The 23,316-nt window shown below is 44.0% G+C and overlaps 1 protein-coding gene across 2 annotated transcripts in view; it reads right to left on the reverse strand.

The window, feature by feature from the left end:
- The window catches only part of XYLT1 (xylosyltransferase 1), a 145,057-nt gene that overhangs the window by 72,256 nt on the left and 49,485 nt on the right, over positions 1-23,316 (reverse strand). For both annotated transcript variants that reach the window (XM_052680114.1, XM_052680113.1), the window contains exon 2: positions 4,438-4,960. In XM_052680114.1, coding sequence (XP_052536074.1) covers positions 4,438-4,960 — 523 coding nt within the window. The remainder of the gene's footprint in view (positions 1-4,437; positions 4,961-23,316) is intronic.

Below are 23,316 nucleotides of genomic sequence, written 5' to 3' on the forward strand. Positions count from 1 at the left end.
TACTACCTGTGCATATTATACAGTAAACAGAGCTCCAGAGCCCTTTTCTCATGGCTTGAAGAGTGAAAAAAGGTGGTGTTCTCTAAAATGAAATGGAGCACTCTCCTCAGCAGCAAATGAGAAATTCAAATCTCTTGCCTCGGTGTGCCAGAGGAGTATTATCACTAAGAAACTCAAGGGAAAGCAGTCTGATCTGTGAAGAACTTTTTCAGTGCTGGTGAGTTATGTGGAAACAGAGTAGCTTGATTATTTTTCTACTTTATTTATGAGTTGGGCTTACCCCATAGGAATGAAGGTAGCAGAAAACTGCTAAGACTACAGTAGCGCCAACAGAAAATAAATCGGGCTCACTTGAGGCAGGTTTTCTGGGGACTTTTCTTTTGCCAGAATATCTTAGAAAAAACCTCCCAAAGAAACTGCTACTTATTTTTGTCTATCTAGGGCCACAGATCTGGGTCAAGCATAAGCCCAGATGGATAACTAACAATAAGGATTAGGGCAGAGTGTCCCCTGGACTGTAGCAGCCTGTAGAAGCTGGCCCACAAGGAGGGCTGATGCAGAAACCACTCCTGATGACTCACAGATCCAGTACCAAGCACCAACGAGAACTGCACATCCAGCTAACTTGAGGGCTGTCATAATCCACATCAGAGTGAAAAGCAGAGAATTCAGGGACTGATGCAGCCAGCAGGCCTGAAGTTGGGCTACTTTAATTGCAGAAAGAAGATCAGCAAGGGAAAGTCCCAGCTTGATACACACCTTTCTGTGGAGTTGTGCAATTGTAATTTATTGCTGCTCAAATTTTTAATCACACAGGGTCACCATGGCCATCCTAAATTGCACCCTTCCCATGGGAATAAAGGACTTTGCTGGGGAATAATGTGGCACATATCACTTGTGCTTTGCCAAAGAGGTTTAAGATTAAATTATTTTAAAGCCAAGAGTTCACATTTCAACTTCCACTTCTTATCAGTGCATCTGCCCTAGAGAAAGGCCATGGACAGGAAAGAGACAGTTCATCCAGGCCCAGCTTTGCTGAGCACCAGCTGAGTCCAGCTCACCTGGGGAGTCAGTGCCTGCATGGCTGGAGACCAGGCAGGAGATGGGCCCAGCAAGGAAGCAGCCAGCCCTGCTGTCTGCAGGATGCTAATCTCCATATCCCATCTGAAAAGAACTGAACTCCCCAGAGGGATGGTGTCAGACTTACTTCCCCCCACCCCCCCTTACCTTCACTGACTATATTTCCCCCCAAAACACACTTCTACCAGCTCCAAACACTCCCTTCAAAATGAAGCGACTTACAAGCTGCCTGCTGCCCTGATCTTAGCTTTGACTTCAGATAAGGCTGCACCCAAAGCTTGTGACACCAGCTTCCTGGTCTACAGCACTGGTGTCCTGTTTTCAGGCTGGGCTCATTGGCCAATGCTTATTCAAATTCTGAGCGAGGCAGACAACTCCTCCTGTTCCAGGCCCCGTCCTGCTGCAAGGCAGACACTGCAATGTCCTCAGAGGGACTACAGCCTGTCTGCTCCTGTTCTCATGGAAACAATGCTGCATTTCATACAGGTGGCAAACAACATGCTACTGGCGTTAACAATCCTTTCTTATAGGCTGAAGATGGTTACATCCTTTTCTTTTTTTTTTTTTTTTTTTTTGCTCATTGCCATTGGAAATAAAGTATTTAAAAGAAAAAAAAAAAAAGAGCCTGTAAGATCCTGTTCCTGCTGATAACAATTCAAGTGACTGTATCGCTTAACATTTATGACAATCCAGCTGGATGGAGTCACGTCCATGATTGATAGCTACGTTGAACTATTTTGTGGCTTTGATCAACCAAGACAGGATCCAACGGGATTAAATAGTGGATGACATCTCAATGGAAACTGTAGCACTGGGAACACATTTATACACAGAGATAATGGATGAATGTGCTTCTACAATGCATAAATATTTAAACTTTACAGCTCTGCTGAAAACGGACAGGAAATCTTTTTTCAAACCAAACTGAAAGGGATAGTGCTTATATGCTAAAAATAAAGGCTAACAAGTGCCTGGATGTCTGACTTTTGCTGACAGACAGCATATAGCTTTCTTGATGCATGAACTGGCAAAATGTCTAAACAGACCTCCCCTCCGCCAGCAATCTTGACAACAGGTTGTCTTATGTTCCCAGAAGTTGATAGCCAGTGCTTCACAAACCTCTTCTAATGAAGATCAATGCCTTTCAGGCGTATCTGGACCTGATGAAGACACCTTTGACCAAGGATGTGGAAAACAGCAGCAGCAGGAAAGGTCCGAGACCACAAAACAGAACTCAATCTACGGATCTTTAACTGGGCTGTAAAATTTAACAGATCAACCAAGTGGTATTATAATAGAAAGAGACTAAGGCTGAACAGGAGCCAGTCCTGAGGAGTACTCTAACACCTACTGGGCACCTTCGATTCAGGCGTTCCCATATGTCTATCTTAATAGCCCTCTATCAGATGTTTCAGAAGTCACTACTAAGCCTGGATCTCTTCTATAGCTCTGAGGTCCCAGCCTGCCTGTGCACTGGCACCACTTGCAGAAGCGATTCATGTCCTACTCAATACGCTGCTGCTTTATCACTTCCCCACAGCAGAGCTCCCAGGTCTGCTCCAGAGCACCCTATATGTAACACAGGATGTACAGAATTCTCTGCCAATGAAATCTGGCTGTTGAAGCAGTAAACTTCAGCTGTCAGCATGGGCAGCCGGAAATAACCCCGAGGCAAAGAAAAGTCAACATTTTCTACAAAGATCCATCTGGCTAAGTTAATACATTCCCAAATTATACTTCTTAAACAGGCCTCACTGCCTAAAATAAAAATTTGAATGAAACTTAATCACTGTTAACCCAAAAAACTGCATTCACAGTCTTTTTACACTTAATATTTTAAGGTGGCATATCCCCATAACTCATGAGCTGCTAATAAATTCATGTGTATTTTAAAATAAAAGCATATTGGACAATGACTCCATTTCACTACGTCTTTGGAGGGGAACTCAGTGATGCTGAGACTGCCATCGATGCCTGATTTTGCTGAATTCTTACCTTTCTGCTGATCTGGTTTTACTCTCCCTATAACTTGTTCTGCCTTCCCTGTCTCTCTTCCCACTCACGCTGAACATCTTCTATTCGCTCCATTAATTCCTTATCTCCAATATTGGCCCACAGTGTAAAGACTTGGAATTTTACCATGAATTTTACCAATTTTACCAAAGAAAGAAAAACACCAAAAAACATGTTGTAAAAGAAAGAAACAAATCAAAAACAACCCCACAGCCACAAAACAACAGTCACAGAGGTGGGAAATGAGGTGCTGATGCCATTCACTGTGATAATATGCAACATCTAAGCTAAAAGCTTAAGCTTCTATTAGAGAGAGACATTCCTCTGGGGCACCTCCTTTTTTACACTCTGTGAAAACAGTTTAACCTCCAAATTCAGCCAAGAGCACCACGATCCTCCTCCTCTTCCCCTCTATACCACACTGAGTCTACCCAATAGTAACCACTGCTCTGAGACGGTGCAATGAACAGGTAAGCTGTCAGGGTTAGAGGATGTAAGTAAATATTCCTCATGAAATAAACTAAACATTGTTTTCAAACAAGCACTTTACTATGGTGAAATTTTACAGCTGAGTAAATGGCGGCTCATGAAGCGTTCCTACTGAAAGGCAGAAATGGGCTAGTGAAATATGCAAAGTGAAACCAAGCAGAGAGACGCCTGATGTATCTGACTGCACACAGGAACCACAAGCAACAAATCAAAGCCTGACTTAGGCAACAGTTGGCACCTGGCTCTCTACAGTAGTAATTTTGGAAATTACTTCAGCTGATTAAAGATCATTAAAAACAGAAGCGAGTCACAGAACTGGATTTTTTTTCATGCTTAAAAAAATAGTTATGTTCCTTACAGTTATCTCTTACAAAAATGCCTAGTGGCTCTAGTTCTTAGCTAGAATTCCACTGCAGAACCATTAAAAATGGCTGTAACAACAGTATATCTCATTTACTGGCTAGCAGAACACACCAGAATTAACTACAGTTGTTCTCTGATCCCAGAAAAGCAGGCAACTCAGTGACAAGACACGCACCTCAACTGTGCTTCTCTGCATCTGTAGATGAAGAACTAAAAGAAATAAAAGTAGCAGATAAATTCTCATATCACAAAGTGCAATAAAAATCTGGGGTAAGTGAAAAAGAAATTCAGCATAAATCTACCAAGGATCCTGCGATACCAACGTAACTCCCTGCTTAAAACATCCTCAGATTCTCCCCAGCTTTCCCAGACTACAGAAGTACATGTTTCTGCAGCAAAGTCCATTTCTTGTCATTAGGAATCCGTTTCAATCATACACAGTCCTACTCCCAAGACACTGCTTTATTTCTCCTTCATCACCTCCCAACTTACCCTCCAGCGTACAGAAACGTGTCACCTTCTCCGGCATCAGCTTTCCATGCTTGTGCTGACAGTACACATCAGCGATCTCCTGCCGACATTGCTTAGACTTTGCCCGGGACATGGCTGAGATTGCCTCTTTGCCCGTGACCTCGCACTTGGGTGGCTGGTCGTATCTCAGTTCAGGAGAGCTGTTTCCAGTTTTTTTCAGAGGCTGCTGTATGGGAGGTGTGTGCAGGTCCTTCAGGTTGCTGCTGCTGCTGTTCTTTCCAGGCTTATCACCCAACTGCACCACCTCATTGGAGCTCTTCCCCAGCAGCGAGTTCTCCTTTACCTTCTCCTCTTCCAGTTTCTTTCTCAAATGCTCCTTTTGCTTGCTAAGGGGTTTTTTCACCAGCTCAGACTGGTGTTTTTGCCTCTGAGTCCTGGGAGCAAAGTTACTGTTATCAATATTTTCAAAGTCCTTGGGGACCGAATTCTCATTATTGCTGTCTGTTCGTGTTTTCTCTTTCGGTCGGTGGGAAAAATAGCCATCCTATAAATAGAGAGAAAAATTACATTTTTCTTACTACAATACTCATGTGCAATGCATTACAAGCATTTCAAATATGAAAATATCAATAAATTATAGTCCAGCATACTGGAAAATGTCATGTTACAGAAAGGTAAGGCTGAGGAAGTCACCTGAGCTCCGACATCAGTGCAGGCAACCACATCACCCACTGCCCTTCATCTCTCAGCTGGGCCTGACTCCATCTCAGATGGTGCAGGGGGTTTACAGGCTTGTGAGCAGTTGCTGACTGGAGAAGACTTCATCCTGACACCATTAGAATCAATGGCAAAGCCCTCAGAAAGGCCTGGCCCAGGCCCTGACCACCAGTCCTCACCAAAGCACCCCTTGTCTCCTCGGCAGGATGAACATCCTGACCATACGGGCTGTATTGTTCAAAACATGCTATACGAAGGAAAGGGAACGGACATGGTGCAATGTTTGTCTGCTGCAGAATAACACCGGCCTTCGTGATTTCCCCCCTCCACCTGTTACCATGGAAACTCAGCCCAGCACTGACTGCAATAGCAGATTTTTAAGAGTCGCATTTTTATTTGCCATCAGACGGGTTACACTGGTGACAACTCCTGGGGAAAGCACAACAGGCAGCACGAGGACTGTGAAATCAGAGAACACCCTTGTTTGCTGTGCATTGGCAGGTGGGCTCCCTGGGAGCCAAGTTCCACCTCAGTACTGCCCATGTCCCAGCCTTGCAATGGCCACAGCGCTCCCTGGCTTCCTGAGCCTGCTGTATGGCCTCCTCCTGCAGCTGTCCTCCAAATCATCTCCAAAACATGCTGATTAAACTCAGAAAGAACCCTAATAGGGAGGCAACTCCATAGCCTACTCCTGGACACCACCATGGTCTGCACGATGGCATGCTCTCTGCAGACAGAGGGATGCAAACTGTGCCACAGGGGGAGGCTGTTTGTCTGTCCAGCCTGCTTCAGGCTGAGGGAGCTGAGCCAGGCCAGGCCTGGAGTGCTGGGGGAGTGGGGGCTGCTGAGCATGGAGAAGAGGTGGCTCTGGGACCTCTCGTTAGCATCCATTAACACCTGAAGGAAGGTGCACAGAGGATGGAGCCAGGCTCCTTGCAGTGGTGCCAGGAGCAGAGGCACTGGGCACCACCCAGAGCACAGGAGTTCTCTCTGTCCATTATTCAGCACTGTGCGACGCCCAGAGGCTGTGGGGTCTGCGCCTTGCAGATGTTCAGAAGCCACATAGATGTGGGCCTGAGCAAGGCATCCTGGAACAATATCCCTAAAAGAGTAGGCCTGAGCCAGGCAGGCCTGTAGAAATGCTAACGGCAGAGAAGGGAGGTGTGTGACAGCAGAGGGTTGTGGGCACCATGTCCTCCAGCCACAGCAGAAGCTGAGGATGGCCGAAGCTGAAAGCGTCCTTCACCAGCACTTCTAAGCCTTTGTCGCTCTTTATGCTGTCTTGAGCTGCTCATATTCTCATGGGGATCAGACAGGCGTGAAAGAAATCCTCAGCAAAAGGGCAGAATTAATTCTGAGAATGTACAAAGAACAGTACAACATCTAAGTTCTCCCAAATGCTGAGAGCTGGCTACGTGGCTCCCTTCAGACCTCCGCAAACCTCTCCTGGCTGGCACGCAATTGACAAATTGAATGAACGCATTCACAGAAGAAAGTCTGTAAGACAGAAAAGAAAAAGGAGGACAATCCCAGGGACATCAGAGAGCACAGCAATCTGTTAGAGGAAAGACACAGAAGACCAGAACAAGAGGCACCTATATGTGTAAATGAATATGAAATCGGAATCTCTGCTCTAGCTGCAGAAGCTAGCCCTCAGGCTAGCAGGTAACACTCTTTTAGACTCATGGAACAGGCAGTATCTCTACTTATTAAAGTGCTCAACAGCAGACAAAAGCAAGGGGAATTGTTACTAAAACATCTGATGACCAGGTTATAAATATTGATAGACTTTTTTTCTGCCCAGCACTCTCTCCACTCCTGCTAGACTAAGCAGGCAGAAAGCAGTGCTTGCCAAATCACAGCAGTGGCTAACGATGACTGATGGGAGCCATACTTAGCACCTACCAACCACATCTCATGTCCCAAAAATTTCAGCAGTGCTAGCTAATTGTTTTCTCCCACCTCTTCTATGAGGAGCCATTTCACAGTCAGATTTCAGCAAAAAGGAGGCTGAGATAATGACTTGTCCAAGGTCACACAGCAAGCCAGTATTGCTTTGACCTCTGCAGCTCAGCAATGAGGAATGTTTGAATAGTTTATTCATTAGAAGATCTGGTGAAGTGATTCTCTTCCACGAATATCTCAGCTTGCAAGTAGCTATTGCAAATGGAATGCAGAGGTTTTTCACAAGACAACTGTTTTTCAAACAAAATATTTTTATTTTTGAGAAAGTGTATCTTTTTTTTTTTAAAAAAAAGTCTCATTTTTAAGAGTAGAAAGCACACAAAATCAATTTTTTTCTATTTTTTAAACAAAGGAGTAAGATTTTTAAAATTTATATCTCAGTGAAAGAGCAACAAAAAAGAAACCAACAAAAAATCCCACCAAAAACAGTTTCAAGACAGCACTTGTTCCTGATCAAACAAAAAGAATTCCTCTATTTTCAGAGCCCAACTCTTTTTACTTATCCTATATCTCCAATATATCTTCAAAAAGAAAAAGACCCCTGACCCCAGCAGCGAACTGCAAACAGAGCAAGACAAATATGAAGCTTATTAACACCTCTTCCGCGGTGCTGCTGCTCTGAGTAATGGCCCAGCGCTTCAGATGTTTGATAGCTGCCATGCTCCTTTCTTGTTCAGCCAACTTCTGAACCTCAGGTTGGCTATGCCAGTAGCACACTTCATCTTGCTTTATTTTAATGCAATGATAGAAACATCTTGCATTTATATACACAGAACAGCTCTGAAAACATAACTACTCTGAAGACACACTTTCTCTAAGCTGTTGCTAGAGCTCAACTTTCCCTCTCACTCTATGCTCAAATGCATACGCACCGACCCCTTTTAAGAAGGGGCAATAAGCTGCACCCAGCCTCGCAATGAGGCAGGAACCACTGCGAGCTACCTGGGGCTGGGGATACCTGGATGGTTAAACAACAAGTGAAATGAGACACATGAGCTGCAGTCGCTGCATGGCTGGTGAGATCAAAGCCGTGCTGGGGTCATGCTGACATCCCCAAGGCTGCCTCACTGGCCAGCCATGTCCTGGCGATGGGGATGCGATGGCTTAGGGCACCTGCCTGTGCTTGCTCAACATGGGGCTGGGTCCATCTTGTGGCTCTTGTGTTACAGCCATTTGTTTCATACTTATGAGATAGTGATGTAGATAGCACCCTGATGGCAATGGTTAATTGGGTGTACAAACATATGAAAATAAACAGGGAGGCTTTTCCCTTGCTTTTTTTTTTTTTTTCCACCTGCTTATATGAAGCTGAAAGACAACACTCATCTAAAATGCTATTAATACCATTAGCATAAATTTTATGTCCCAAACACTTCCTGAGCTATTTATAGTCCTTAAACTTCAGCAACTTGCATACATGGAATATGAAGGAAAATATGAAAGAGGAAATGAGAACTTTGCGTTGCATTTCAATGACAGCCGTGCAGAGAGCTACAGGGACATGGCTCGGCAGCAATGCAAGCACCCTTATGGTTAGTTCTCATCATTGATATAGCTGAAGGCACTCTCTGTCTCTTACGGGAGCATTCCAGCACTCAGAAACTCGGCCAAAATACCTGGCTGCAACAATGAGAAAAAGTCTATCTTCTGCAGCAAACTCTTTCCAAAGCCTCCGAAGGCCGCGATGGGATCTTTCTGTGTATCTTAGCAATCTTCCCTCTCTGACTCTCACTAAATGACTTTTCTCTTCAGGTTAAAAAAGAAAAAAAGGAAAAAAAATAAGGAAACAAAGAAATATGCTGTACCACAAACAGCATATTGATAAGGGAGGAGAGCAGAATTCCACTATTTTTTTTTTTTTTTTCTTCCAGTAATTGTTCTAATGCCCACAGTAAGAAATTGGTGTGAACGCTCTGCCCTCAGCCCCTACCTGATGCCCCATGCAGACACCTCCATAGCACTAAAAAGCCTTCAAGGATGAGGTGTGGGGCCTCTCCTCTTACAAATCGCATCTGACACAGGAGAGTGGTAGAAAGCCTTGATGAAACCTCAGGAGAAAAAAGCAAAGTAAACAGAGGATTTACTGGCATAAGGCTCACCTCTTCAAACTCTTCTCTCCTTTCAAGTGCTTTGCTCCCCTCTGGGAAATGCCTTTCCAAGTGTACACGCTGGAATTTGAGAAGACAAATGTATCACAAGCGCTTCAAAGGCAGACACAAAACTAAGCTGGGCTTTAATCGCTGCCTGCCTGGGGGCACGGAGAAGACCACAAAAGCTCTGCAGAGACAGCATCTGGGAGGAGCGAGGGCTAAAAATACAGCCCAACTGCAGAACAGCTGTGCCAACCAGAAGGCGTGTATGTACCTCCGTGCATACCGAACAAAAAGCGAACAGGGCACCCAACAACTGCCATGGCTGGACATGATCTGATTGCAGCCTCAGGTGAGCCTGGGGCACCCACACCTGCTGATGCAAAGAGGGAATGCCACCAAGCACAGTCTCTACCTCTCAACAACTCAATTCCTTCTCAGCAACTTTCACCAACTATGCACAATGTAGTGGTTTCAAAGCAGGACCCACACGTGTCAGCAGGACAAGCTTTGCAGGGAGAGGACACGAAGCTCAGCACTTAAAAGTTTGCAACAGCAGCAGCTGCTGACAATAAATCGCATTCATCTGCAAAGTTTAGGAGTAGAGACAAAAGCAGCACATATGGGCTTAACCAGGCTATAGGAAGATGGATTTCTCTTGCTCTGCAATACTTATTTTACTATGCTAGATTCACTGTAGACTTTGTGCCATGGATATAAAATATGTTCAAGTCAGGACAAAGAAATCCTGGAGAAAGATCACGGTGAAATCATGCGTTGCCACTTCTGGCAGTGCTACACAATCTGTATCAGAGGATTTGCTGTTCAAAAAGTCATCCTTCCCAGCTTTGGACCAACTATTTGTAAGCAGCACCTTCCCAACTCTCAACGCACTTGCAAATTATACTGAATACATTACCAAAAACAAAAAGAAAAAGAAAATTATACCAGAACCCAATTAGAAGCAGAGAGCTTATTAACATAGCCTCTATGTATCCACAGTCAAAAATGAAAGTAGCGTTTTCAAGACAACACCTAACAATGTTATCTTTCTTTTGTACAAACTTAATCACATTCATAGAATGCTCAGAAAATTATTATTAAAATCACCATTCTGGTATTTGCAAAAGAATAGTTTTCAGGCACAGACAGAGATCAAAACAGACTCTACTCAAATCCACCTCATTTAAGAGGGCTTCTGCAACAATCACTGAGTTCTGTAGGTTTCAAACACATACCACTCAAGAGCCAAGCAATCTGACTCGTATTTCCATCACACCCCATCTGACTTTGGCTGTGCTTCTCCTGCAGCCTGGGAACCACGTGGCTTCTCTTGGGGGACAAACCACAAACTGCATTTGCACATCCTTCTTGTGCAATGTCTGTAGCTCAGCTGACAAACATGCTGCTCCTGCTGCCATTCTGCTTCTGCAGAGAGGTGCCAATCAGGTCAAAATACTTTTCTCCTCACATTTTAAATGCCAGCTCTGTTTACAGCCTTTCTAAAGAAACCCTTGGAGGGCTCGCATTGCTTTGCAAGCGCTGTATTTCAAAGCTCAGGTGTGACACTGTCATGTCTATCACCAAACACAGCCTGAGAGAAGGATTTCCACAAACACAAAGTTTAGGTCCTAACTGTATCTGGTCCTCAGAAGGTCAGGGAGAGGCAAAGTGCCACGTGCTGCATGGCGACAACCCTGGCATGGAGAGTCTGAATGACGCTGGGGCCTCTGTATGTGAATACATGACGATTCAGCAATAACACACACTCCCAAACTGGGAAGGAACGCTCTGTACCACAGGGCATGGATGAGATCACAGCCAACTACATACTGATTGCCTCTGATGCTAAAAATAACAATATAACATTATTGAAAAGTAATGTTTGAAGCTCAAAGCTATTGCATGTAGCAAGAGTCTCAGTTGTTCTCCAAAACCTGAACGGGCTTTAATTTGCCAAACTCCATCTTTATTAAAGCATTTCCCACGCAGAATGAACGCGCTTTGGTACACTGCCCACTATTTCTATAGCTTATCAGAGACCGGCTAACATGCAGACAAATGGGCAGCCAGGGGGAAAACAGAGTGAGGGCCCTGCAGGCAGCTCATGTGTGGCTCAGGGCTCTGAGCTCAAGCACCGCGCCCAGCGAGCAGTGGCTGTGCTGGGCAGGCAGCAGTGCTCAGAGCTGCTCCTTGCGGCAGCAGGACTATGCTCCTTTCACTGGAGGAGTCATCCATTGCCATCCCAGTATCACAGAAGTCCTACAGAGGCCACGCAGATGGAGGCACCATGTGCAAGCAAGCCCTGAATGGAAGCGCTCACAGTCTTTCTCTGGCACAACCTACTTCCTCTCCAAGTACAAAACCCTGGGCTTGCTGTGCTGAGAAGCACGTATCTATCAAAGCTCCGTATCTATCAAAGCTCCGTCCCACACAAAGCTGGCATTGTTCCACAAGTAACACAGACATCAGGATGTGCAGCTGCGGGGCAGTGCCCCGAGGGGCACAGGACCATCTATTCGGCCGGTCCTGAGACCAGGAAGGATTTAACAGCACTACATGGGAAGATAATTAAATAAAGTCTCCTCTTTGTTCAACATTAATTACAGCTCTGTGACATCTTATTTTGTAATGCTAGTTAATTACTCAATAATGATACCTTCCAACTGCCAAGAAGTCAGCGGATGGCATCCCTACAAGTTAAGGCTTCTCCTGGAGCACAGCCGTCCTCCTGTGCTCGGACCTTGGCACACTCGAGGGCTGTATCTTTGTCAAACCACAGGGAATCACAGAATGGCTTGGATTGGAAAGGACCTCAAAGAGACCATAATTCTGTAAGAATCCATGGGAAAAAAAAAACAACAAAAACCACCACAACATCGTCTCCATCACTGTAGAATAAATCTGACAGTGTGTCTGTACGGAGTCATCCCAACTCGTCTGCCAGATGCTTACTAAAGGATGGTCACCATCAGAATAGTAGCAAATAGTAATCTATTGATTTATTTATTTAGCAAAAAAGTCATTGCAAAGGATTTTTAAGGCTGAGCATAACAAGAGGTACCACTGCTGGTACTGCGCTGCCTATCTCAGCACACTGCAGACATCTTGTTGCTCTGTCAGAATGAACATGAAATTAAGGACTTTGGTTGAGGATGTGGCTGATGGGCCACGAGACCTTGAAAAATGAGTGCTTCTGGCAGGTTTGGACAGGAGCACAGCCAGAGAGCAGATGGAGAAGTGACAGCAGATGTTAAAGCAGTTAGCTTTGTCCATATGCTTTTCCATTTTGCTGTAATAAGTACATTGTACTTTAATCGTCAGAGGCTGAAGACTTGTGAGAATCATTCTGTGAGCAATGTATGAACCAACTTCGTGCCTGACATTAAAGAGAAAGGCACAAAGGGTGGAAACAAATTTATTGATTTTGAACTTGAAAGCTGGTAGAGATGAAAGATGTAACGGCATCAAATGCAGTCCGCCAGTACGTACAAAGATCATGAGAAGAAGTGCTCACTTGGACTTAAAGGGAAATTCCAACACTTGAAAAAGCACCAGCCCTTCAGGAAACAGCACTAACAAATACCATCACTAATACATAGGTTGCTCTGAAAGTAACGCCTCCTATTTATTTCTATGGAAACTGCAAGAGATACAAAGAGCACAACAGCACTCTGTGATAGAGAAAACTCCCAGCTACAAAGCACTATCTTTCAGCATAGTCCCCAACGTTAGCTGTGCATTTTTGTCAGTGATGAACAAGAGCTGCATGTCACAATCATATAAAAACCTGCACCAGCGAAGGTGACCCACTGCCCCCACTGCTGAAGTGCACCACCTCCCTGTGCTACATCCATTGCTGGTCTTCATCAATATTCAGCAAACAAGAATGCCCATGGGTGCCATTTTTTTTCTGCATGGAGGAATTCAATTCCATCCCTTTGCTTCATCCACTCTTCCATGTCAGATGCTGTTGTGTCAGAGTGCCCCTCTGCTGCTGTCTGTCACACAGCAACACCATGCAATGGGATGTTGGTGGGAAGGTTCATCCCACCAACAGCTGCCTCTGACATCATGGGCTGACATAAAACAGGTGACATTACTTTCAGAGCAGCTCTCATAGAAGGTGCGTACTTTTTCCTTTTGTATACATGCTATTTTTGCAATAAGGTAAAATATAGAATAAATACAGCTTCAAAACTTTGGCTGCTTTTCTCGGAACAGTTTTCCTGTGTTTTTTTTTCTGCTAGCTTGCGTTTGACTTTGAGTGATTTGGATCATGTAATAACACCACAGAGCACCCCTCAAGAGATGGAACAGATTTCCACATTTCCTGCAGCTCAGTGCAGTGCCTAAATGAGCAGCTCTTTTGCATTAACAGTAATTTCAAATGTTCATCTGGCTATTAGAGTCTGGAATAAAACTACAGGGAACTGTGAAAGCAAACATCTGCAGTATTTTAAAAACTGTCAGCCTTCTTTTCTGCTATCTCAGGCTCTTCAGGAAAATCTGTACTTACAGAGAAGGACTGGAAGATACCTAAGACTATTTTACTCAGTCTGTAACAGAACTTGCTTTATAGTCAGGAGCTGCCCCCAGCTTACAAATGCTGCTCTCTTCCATGCAATGCCTGACCCCGGGCTCAGGCAGCTCGCAGCGCTGGTGGAGCAGCTGCCCTCCAACACTGATGGCATTTTCAACCTCCTGGCCTCATTTCAACTCAACCCCATCTCTGAACAGAGCTCAGCACAAGAGATGAGGAAGGACTGAACCGAAGGGCAAAATACAATTTCTAAGGAAGCTCAGGAAAAACCCTGGAGGTTTGCTTGTCCTTTTTCTCCTTTTTTTTTTTTCTTTCCCCCACGGCTCCTTCCCAAGGGAAGGTGGATGGTACAACTCTCCCAACAGACACGAAGGAGCTTCAAGCCCAGACGTGAAGGTGCCTACATGAAGTCAGCACTTTCTCAAAGGAAAGGTGATTTAAGTGACTTTGTATTAATGCCCATTATCCTGTGCTCGTCAAACAGGACCCTCAAGCAGCATTTGAAAAATGCTGCACTTTCATAGAGTAAAAAAGCAACTGCCACTTGTGCCTCATAGATTCTACAGGACAGATGGTTACGTGTGGAGGGGGCTGCTCTGGGGAGGGCAAAACACAGCTCTGGGCCCTGGAGCACGGAGTGGGCCCTGGTAGCGAGAGCTATTCTGGTAATGAAAAGAAAACAATGTTTTGTGTATTTATGTATTTGTGTATACAGCAAGTTGTACCACTTAACTGTGTGACAAGGGTGCCCAGAAAGACGGTGCTGTATAAATAAAGAACACCAAGTGTTTACTGGGGTAAAGTTTGGCCACTGGAATGCAAACTCCAACACAACAACCACACTGCACACCCATCACCTGCCAACTTGTTTGTCAATTCCCAAACTCACCAGAAGATTCTTCTCCTGCACTGCAGTGTCAGTGATCCGTCCCACAGCAAATAACGTGGCTATGTGAACTGAACTCTTTGCCTTCATCCTTATTTCTTTCAGCCAAAATTCAGCCCATATACACTTAACGTCTTTCAGAGGAGTAGTAAACACTTGAAATTGCTTCCTGATGATTTGTTATGAACTAGATTCCAACTAACTTCAACTGGAGAACAACTCCAACTCACATCTAAACAATCTCAGACTGCCCACAGTGAACTGCTGAGAAACACAATCAGATTTCTGGCAGCTATGGAGATTAAGCATAATTAAAGTACGGATGGTAGAAACCGAAGACCCCCTCACATACAAATGAAAATATCCTTGTAAAATACGGTCAGTTTAACACAAACATATTCAGCCTTAATTAGGTAGAAAATCTATTTAGATAAATACAATACAAAGAATAATAATGAACTTCTGGATTACATTTTGTTACTTGGAGGGAAAATACAACACAAACAAATGGGAAGTAATTGGAGCTTATTTAATAGTCTCAGACTATCAGCTTGAACAACTATAATCGTTAAAGACCCTGCAGTGATCTTCTACCGATAAACGTTGTTAAATCAGAATTACAATATGACAAGCATGAACAGCAAAGCCTATTAATACAAACAGCACTAAAAGAAACAGATTAATTCCAAGCCTTTTTCAGCTGCCCAGCACCACGAGAAGCCTTTGAACCAAACATTCTAGAAGGAAAGGTCTCCACATTTCCTCTATTTTGAATAAGACTGAAATAGGAACATTTAAATATGTAGAGCAGCTGCAGGTAAGCAATGGCTGTCCAGCATTAGAAACACATCAACACAGAGCTCAGCATTCACTGCTCAAGGTGAGCCAAGCAGATCCCTTCATGCAAGTCTCAAGCACTGCCCTGACCCTGAGGACCACGAGGGACGGATGGGTGTTTGGAGCACTTTCTTGTAGGATGGATCTGGTAAACCTGGTACCACGTCTTGCTGGTGGAAAACCAACTGCTGCCATTTAATTCCTACCCATGGAAGGCATCTTCCCTCTTACACCTCTTCTCCATCCCTTCCACAAACACAAAGAGATGCTGGATGGACTCTTCTACTGCTCTAAGGACAGCTTTGAAGTCCCCTTCCCCAGAAGTTACCCCAGAGCTGCCCCAAACCTTCTATGCAGCTTCACCTTTGCCAGCCATGCCCATGAGACGGATGTGCCTGGGCCAGGCTCATTTCATCACAGCCATAGTCTGCCCCCTGTCATAGCTACATGTGGTTTGGCCATATTTTCTGCCCCTGTAAACAGGCATGATTCATACAGACCCATGGCTGTATGCCAGCCAGTAGTAGGAGATGATTTAATTAAATGGAATTAATTCAAGCCTCCATTAAATCAGGCTCAGGCGCTAACATTATCAGGAATGCGCCCTGTCACGCTGTGCACAGGTCACATTCCCAGACCTGTCACAGACTGCCCAGAGGGTCACATCCTGCCCTGCGCCTTCACAGGCTGCTCTGCAGCTCCCACCTGGAATTCTGTCAGGAACAAGGAACTGCTCACACTAAGGCAGCAGCCACTTCCTACCTGACAGCACTGCCCGGGTAGCACAGGGTAACATTGACTTTGCCAGTCACTCTCACAGCCTGAGAATGCAAAGATCCCAAATCACAATGCACTCCATTATTTTAACTAACAGAACTGTTAGTGCATCATAAAAGTACTTCCTTCTAAGGGCAACCGCAGCAAAGGTTTATATTTACAGCCTGCAGCTTTTATGGTGACCTAGAGCTAACTTTGCCTCAGGGACACTAAGGAAGCACTGCTTCTGCAGGCATGGGGAAGTTCAGCCCATAAGAATGCTTCTTTATTCCTGGTGGCTGCCCCAGGAATATCCCCTCCTATTCTCCTCACAATCTACCTGCCAGGGAGAAAACAGTAAATCATTGCTAACAAAATATTTGATCAAAACAGCAGGTTTGGGCTTACAGGTTATGAAACCTGTTCAAGCAGCACAGGACTGTGCACTAGCAGCTCCACAGCCATACTCGCATGAGCATCCATGAGCAGTACATGGGAAGTCACGCAAGCGACCTCAGCAGCACAGATTTGAGCAAGCACCAGCTTGCAGCACACCTAAAGGTTTGCTAGGGACCAATCTCTTCCAAATCAGCTGAAGTCTCATTTGAAAAAATAAATAAATTACTACTACGTATAATAAGATCAATGAAAATCCGCTTGACTGTCAATAAATTTTCTTTTGTCTTCCTCCTATCTTTCCCATTCTAAAGCAGCAAAATAACATAAATGGAGTCTGATAAAGTGTAACTTGTGTCAACAAATAGATACTGTACAAATATTTATCAAATTTACCCGGGATTTTGATTAGTCATGCCCCACATCATCAGCATTGGTCTAAAACAAGCTTAGAGTGGGAATATGATGTTACCAATTGGCAGCTGTGGCATTATTTCCACCTAAGTGGATTTCAGCGGGTAGAGGAAGTGGCAGGATGGAGTTCCTACCATCAGCCATCCAACTAGCCACTCTTTTCTGTCCATCGGGATTTTTTTTTCTTGATTTTGCAGCAGTCATCAGCTCCCAGTAACCATCATGGTAATGGTGAAAGGCAAAGACACCATTCACACCAAAGTGCTTACAGGGAGGAGCTGTCAGTCTTGTCTCCATTACAAGCATATTTATCAATCTACAGCATTCCTGATGCACGTGCTCCTGTAATGCACCTTTGAAAAGAAAACTCTTTCCTGAAAATTTCCTGATTGCAGAAGAAAGCTTCACTTGCAGAGACAGCACAACAAAGTACATAATATGGTCCATGTTCTGCTTTTCAGAATGTGCATTTCCCATTAGTATTTCTTACTATGCAACCAATTCAAGTACCAAAGTGACACCTGACAAGTATAATGCTATATATTATCAACAGAATAATAATACTCCAGCAGAGTAATCTTTCCAAAAGGTTTGAAGGAAATGAAGAAAATCTCTCTCTAATCTTATCTAGGATGCAAAAGCTGCCAAGATGAGGGCACTGCCAAAAATCTTCCTACCGCAGCTATCAGCATTAGGAATTTGAAGCTAGCTGTTTCTAATCTGTGTTTTTTAAGGATGGATGTATCAATCACTACACGGAGCAAAGCCTATGACACACACACTGCTCCATGTGCTTTTTGTGATGGCTGCAGATAAAGCTCTGCTGGCTCACAAGGCCTGGCACTTTGCTTAGCTCTTTCCCTATATTCAAGGCAAACAGCAGCTATTATCCCGCCTGCTCATCCACTACCTCTCAGTAATGTAATGCTGCTCTGAGAGAAACAGCAACTTTAGCAAGTTTCCAGGATTTTTGTCCTTGCACATATCCACCTTTCTCCAGAAAAGCTCCTCGTGTTGGCAAGTTGTTGGGATTTTATTTTCTAAACTCTGGGGCAAAGCTCTGACCCCACAGCACTACCAACACACAGCTACAGCAAAGAGAGGCAAAGCAGGAGAGCACCCGGCTCCCCAAATTCTCCTTTTGCTTTTCCCACCCTCCTGCTGCCAGCACCATGCTGGGGGAGCATGGCCACGTGAGAAGGATGGCACAGTGTTTGCTCAGGACTATGCCGGATGGAATACCAATGCAGCCCAGCAACAAGCTGAACAGCAAACAGGAAGGAGGAAAAAAAACCCTCTAAAGCAACAAATAGCCGGAGATGAGCTTTCCCAGCAGGTAACACATTGCAATTCTGAGCACAGCCGTATCACAGAGCAGCACGTGCAACAGAGATGGCTCCTCCAGGAAAACAAGCTCCAGGTTCCCACTGCTCATAAAGACAGGGCTACTTCTTCTTGTCAGCAGATCTGAAATTGTTGCCTTTTATAATTCCTTATTAGCATCAAATTATGTTAGCCGAGCAGACTTGAAGAAACCTGATCCAAGCAGACGCCTGCTGTAAATACCGATGTGAAAAGATGCATTTCGCATGTGATGAAAGCCGAGAATGAGCTGTCGTCTCCACTTAGTTTAACTCGTGCACTGTCCTTTATCATAGCAAAAGCCTTCAGCGAGAAGAAACAATGTTAGGTTCTGCCTAGGGCCCAGATTCTCAGCTCATGCTCAAAATAATTTTATGCTCTTCCAAAAGGAAAGCCTTTGAGAGCATGCTAACATCTGCATGGGCTATCACTGGTTCCCAGTTGCTCCAGAAGATTCAAAAAGAGCAGGCAGAGGTATCTATCAGGCAACGTTTACTCTTGGCATCGAAATCTCTACACCTTGAAAAGGGAACCAGATTACTATCATTCTTAACTCTGACCCAATGATGAGTTGGACAGTTTCCAGTAAACAAGTGGGCTGTTACAGAAGCAATTAAAATCAGCAGAATCACTTGAATTATTTTTTCCTTCCTTGTTTGTGAGTAAATGTGTGCTGTCGTCAAAATTCCCCTGGAAACAGAAAACAGCAGTGACAGCCAGGAGGGGCACCTGAAAAATCCCCCCAGTGGCCTCTCTGCCACCGGCTGCCCGCGAGAGGGGCACAATCCCAGCACTGCACAACAGCTGGAACTACAAATGCACACAGCCAACACGACCATTCCTGTATGTGAGCAATGACTTCAGTGCTGGTTTTACAGAGCGCGGCGAAGTGCCGGCAGCGTCTGACCAGAAATCACTGCGATGGAGAAAGAATTAGTTGAGAAGTTTTTGCAGGAAATGATTTAACATGAGCCCTCTTCACTGTAAGTTCGGCATTCATTAGATGCAAAAAGTCTTTAAGAAGCAGCATTTAATTACTCACGGATTGTTTTAATTGCTATTACAAAGCAGTAGCTCCTAATTACAGATCACATTCATACAAATATGATCTGATTGTGATCGCTAGGACTTACTGTAGTGCTCTTGTTCACCAACACAGCGTCTTTGTACTTAAAGTACAATTATGTCATTAAAAAGCCACAGGAACTTCATCATTAATGTGTGGGTAGCGTAATCTTAATTTTCTCCTGCAGATATTGAGCTGAGACCAATCATGCAAGATTTTCCAGTATGTAAAACAACTGTCACTTTTCATTACAAAGACTACGAAGCAAAGGGAACACTGAAATAACAGGGCTGAAACAACAGCTTTCCAGATTTAGAAAATCCCTTGCCACATGCTGTCTAGGAGCACTTTGTTCAATGGCTACATTTTCCCAGGAGTTCTGAAACAAGGTGTAATGTCCCTGTGTTCAGAATTCCATTCTAGGTCAGCAAATCAGTCAACAACAGACCATTCCATTTATCCTTCATGCTGATGATGGTACAACCTCAAGTGTTTGGGAGGATTTCTTTTTTTATTTATTTAAGAAAACCCGACTGAAGATCAGTGCAATTGCCAGAGGCTGAAGATTTTAGCTCATGATAGTACAAAAAAAAAAAAAAAAAAAAAAAGTCAGGCAGACTGAATGGCAAAATGTATAAAACCAAAAGTAATGCCTGATTCAGAAATGGGAGATGCGGGGAAAAAAGCCTTCAACAATAACTCATTTCAAGGAAATGCAGATACTGACGTCAGCACACAGGGACATGAAGGTAGACAGTCAGCCTTCAGAAAAGTTGAATAAAGGGCTCAGCTCTCCAAGATCCTGAACACTAGGCAAAATTAGGACGGAAGAAGGAAAATGCAAAGCAAACAGCTTTACAAAATATAATAAATGCAAATATATATGTAAGTAAAGTCAAAAACAGTCAGTGGAAAGTATGTGGTATATAAACAATGAGAAAGGATGAGGAGTTCATAAACGCTATTATGTTATTCTCCCAAAGCCCCAGACAGCTGAATGAAATGAACCCCAGGTTGGGTCTGCTCAACACTTATTTGGCCCTCGGCTTCATCTAGATTGTAATTTCTGACCCAATCCTGAACCGTGCTTCTCAGCACCCCTCCTGTCAGATGCCATGTACCAGGTACAAGGCTCTTTGTGTGCTTTCCTTTTAATCTCGTCAAAGCTTCTGTTTTGCTGTTCAATAGTTCACCTTTTGTCTGACTGCTGCCCTTGCTCAGGTTCCAACCTTTGCAGATCTGAGGACCTGTCAGACAAGGAACAAAGGACTCTTTTCTAAATGGATAAAGGAACATAAAAACAGCCACGGGTCAGATCCTGCTCGCTGTTATGACAGCGGACTGATCTGTGAAGTGCTGTCAGGATGAGTCAGGCTTCTTCAGCTGCTGGCTTCTCCAGTGAAAGCTAATGAAACCCCCCAAACTTTTCAGCCTTAAAGCAGCAGCACAGATTCAGGCGAGGACCAGAACAGAACACCATTCGTAATCAACAAAGCTTGAGTTTCCAAACACTTGAGTATCCCAAGTTGGTCCTCCATGCCATGGTGCTGCAAAGCACATGACTACAGTACTAAGGGATTCATCAGATCCAGTGGCATTCCCTGCCCTCACAGCAGAACAGATCTCTACCATGGCACTGTGTGATATTCATGGAATTTTTGTCACTACCTTAAAGCTTATGTGGATAATGTTCAATAAAGCTGTATTAATTAATATCTCCTACATGTGTAGGATGATGATGGTCTTGTAAAAGTGAGAAAGAGGCATTAAACATAGCATTAAAAAACACATTCAGACTGCATGTATTATGTTTTCATGTATAAAACGAAAAGTTAACCGGGCACCTCTAAGCCAGGATAAAGCTGCTCCAACCCAGCAGCTTTCTCTCTGACAAAATCTGGCTTATGGTATCACAGAAAACAAAAATGGATGCCTCACTCCTTTCTCAGACAACTCATTGTTTTTCACTTGCTGTAAGCCCCTGCCCACCCTGCTGGTTATGCACTCTTCCACCAGCAGAGTGGGCCAGGAAAAGCACATCCATCATCTTTCTACAGCTTTCTTTCCCCAGTTCGCAGTATCAGAAAAGAGTCCCTGTTTCTCCTGCATTATCCCCCCCCTCTAACAGACTCATGTTGATGCTGGAGATCTTCCTCCTGTTTTTAAGTACCATTACAGTCCTTACGAAAATGCACACAATGGAAATACTCATAAATACAGCTTTATAATATACTACAAGCACTGAAGGTCAAACTAAACTCAGCATGCGTCTCTTTTTCACATGATGATACACTTACATTTTACATGTAACTCACATTTCCTGATTTTTCTTCTAAAACCAAGTTTCAGAATGGCCTGTTTGTCTCCACTGCAACCTCGTAAATTTGCAGCCTGTCCTATAAAGCAACAAGTGAACAACAAAGTAAAGAAAGGTGTGGGTGGAAAGAAAAAAACCTCTTTGTTGGACATCCTCTTTGTTGACCCAGTTAAAGGAAGCTGGACCTCCAGATATTAGTTAAATGTAGAAGATACACATCTATATCCTGTTTCGTAACAGCATCAAAGCTGCTGATGTGGCATCTTCCCAGTGTTGGGTGACTCAGGATTACACGGTTTGTGAATGGAAGCTTTTTATACACCAGTGGAATTTCAGGTGCTAAGACGCAGAGAGGCAATTCCTGCCTGTTATTCAGAAAAGGTTACAGAACAAAGGAAAAATCATCACATTGCTTCATCTCATCCATTCACACAATGCACAGTGACTCATGGCTGCTGACAAAGCCTGGACTCCCAAGGAAGCTTAGTGTTTCTTGCTATCATTTTTTTTTTTTTTTTTTAATTTTGAAGTGAGGATAGCTGCAATTACCACTCAGCTGCCACTCACTTTCCTAACACTGTTTCGTGCCTAAAATAGCAAATAAAACCATTGGAGCAGACAGGAGCAGCTCAGTGCAGCAGCCTGGAGGGGATGTTCCCACTGTTATTGCAGGAGCACAGCTCCAGGCAGGGGCTGTTCCTGCAGCCAGCCTGCACTGCACACCAACACAAGCCAGCCCTGAAGGAGGCCTGGACCTATGGGTGCAGCACCAGGAGAGCAGAACAATTGTGGAGTAGCATGTACCTCATTAAATGGGGCTGAGCTGCTGCACTGTGAGAACTCAAAAAACAGTGGTAGGAAACAGGTGAGAAAGACGTACAGGCCTGTATGGGAAGCAGAGGGTTATTTCCACAGAAAAACTACAGCTCATCTGAAGTAAAACAGGAGACAGCAAATTCAACCTGCACATTCAGCAAATTCAAAGGAAGAAAACAAGGATGATTTATCTCTGAGCTCTTGCTGCAGTCTGTGGCCAGCTTTAGGTAAAATGTAGTAAACTTCTAATGCTTATACAGCATCTTTCATCCCACACACTCCACAACACACATCTCCACTGAAATACTACACTTTTCAACTGTAACACAAGCAATAAATAATTTCCACTAAAAGAATGCATATTTTTTTTCCTGAACTTTTTTGGAAACCTGTGGGCAAGACTTCCCAGTAAAGACGTGCCATACAAATATGAAAACAGGACTCCTCTAACCAACACTCCCTGTCTCAGAAAATCCAAACTGAATCTCTGCTAGGTTTATAATCCATTTACAGAAGGGAGCTTCCACACACAGCTCATGGAAGTCCACGTAAAGAGAAATGGGAACATGCACCAATAGTAAATCCAGCTAAGGGTCATCAAATCTTTTGGACAGAGTTGTGGCAGCTGATAGCTTGTGTTCCACTGATTTAGTAGGCCAACTAATAGACGTTGTGATGCCAGACATTTGAGTACATGGTCATTAAGCAATACTTTTGCAAATCCAGAAAAGCTTA

Source organism: Tympanuchus pallidicinctus, unplaced genomic scaffold (genome assembly GCF_026119805.1).
Source record: "Tympanuchus pallidicinctus isolate F22 unplaced genomic scaffold, pur_lepc_1.0 scaffold18, whole genome shotgun sequence".
In the NCBI taxonomy this organism is placed as follows: Eukaryota; Metazoa; Chordata; class Aves; order Galliformes; family Phasianidae; genus Tympanuchus; species Tympanuchus pallidicinctus.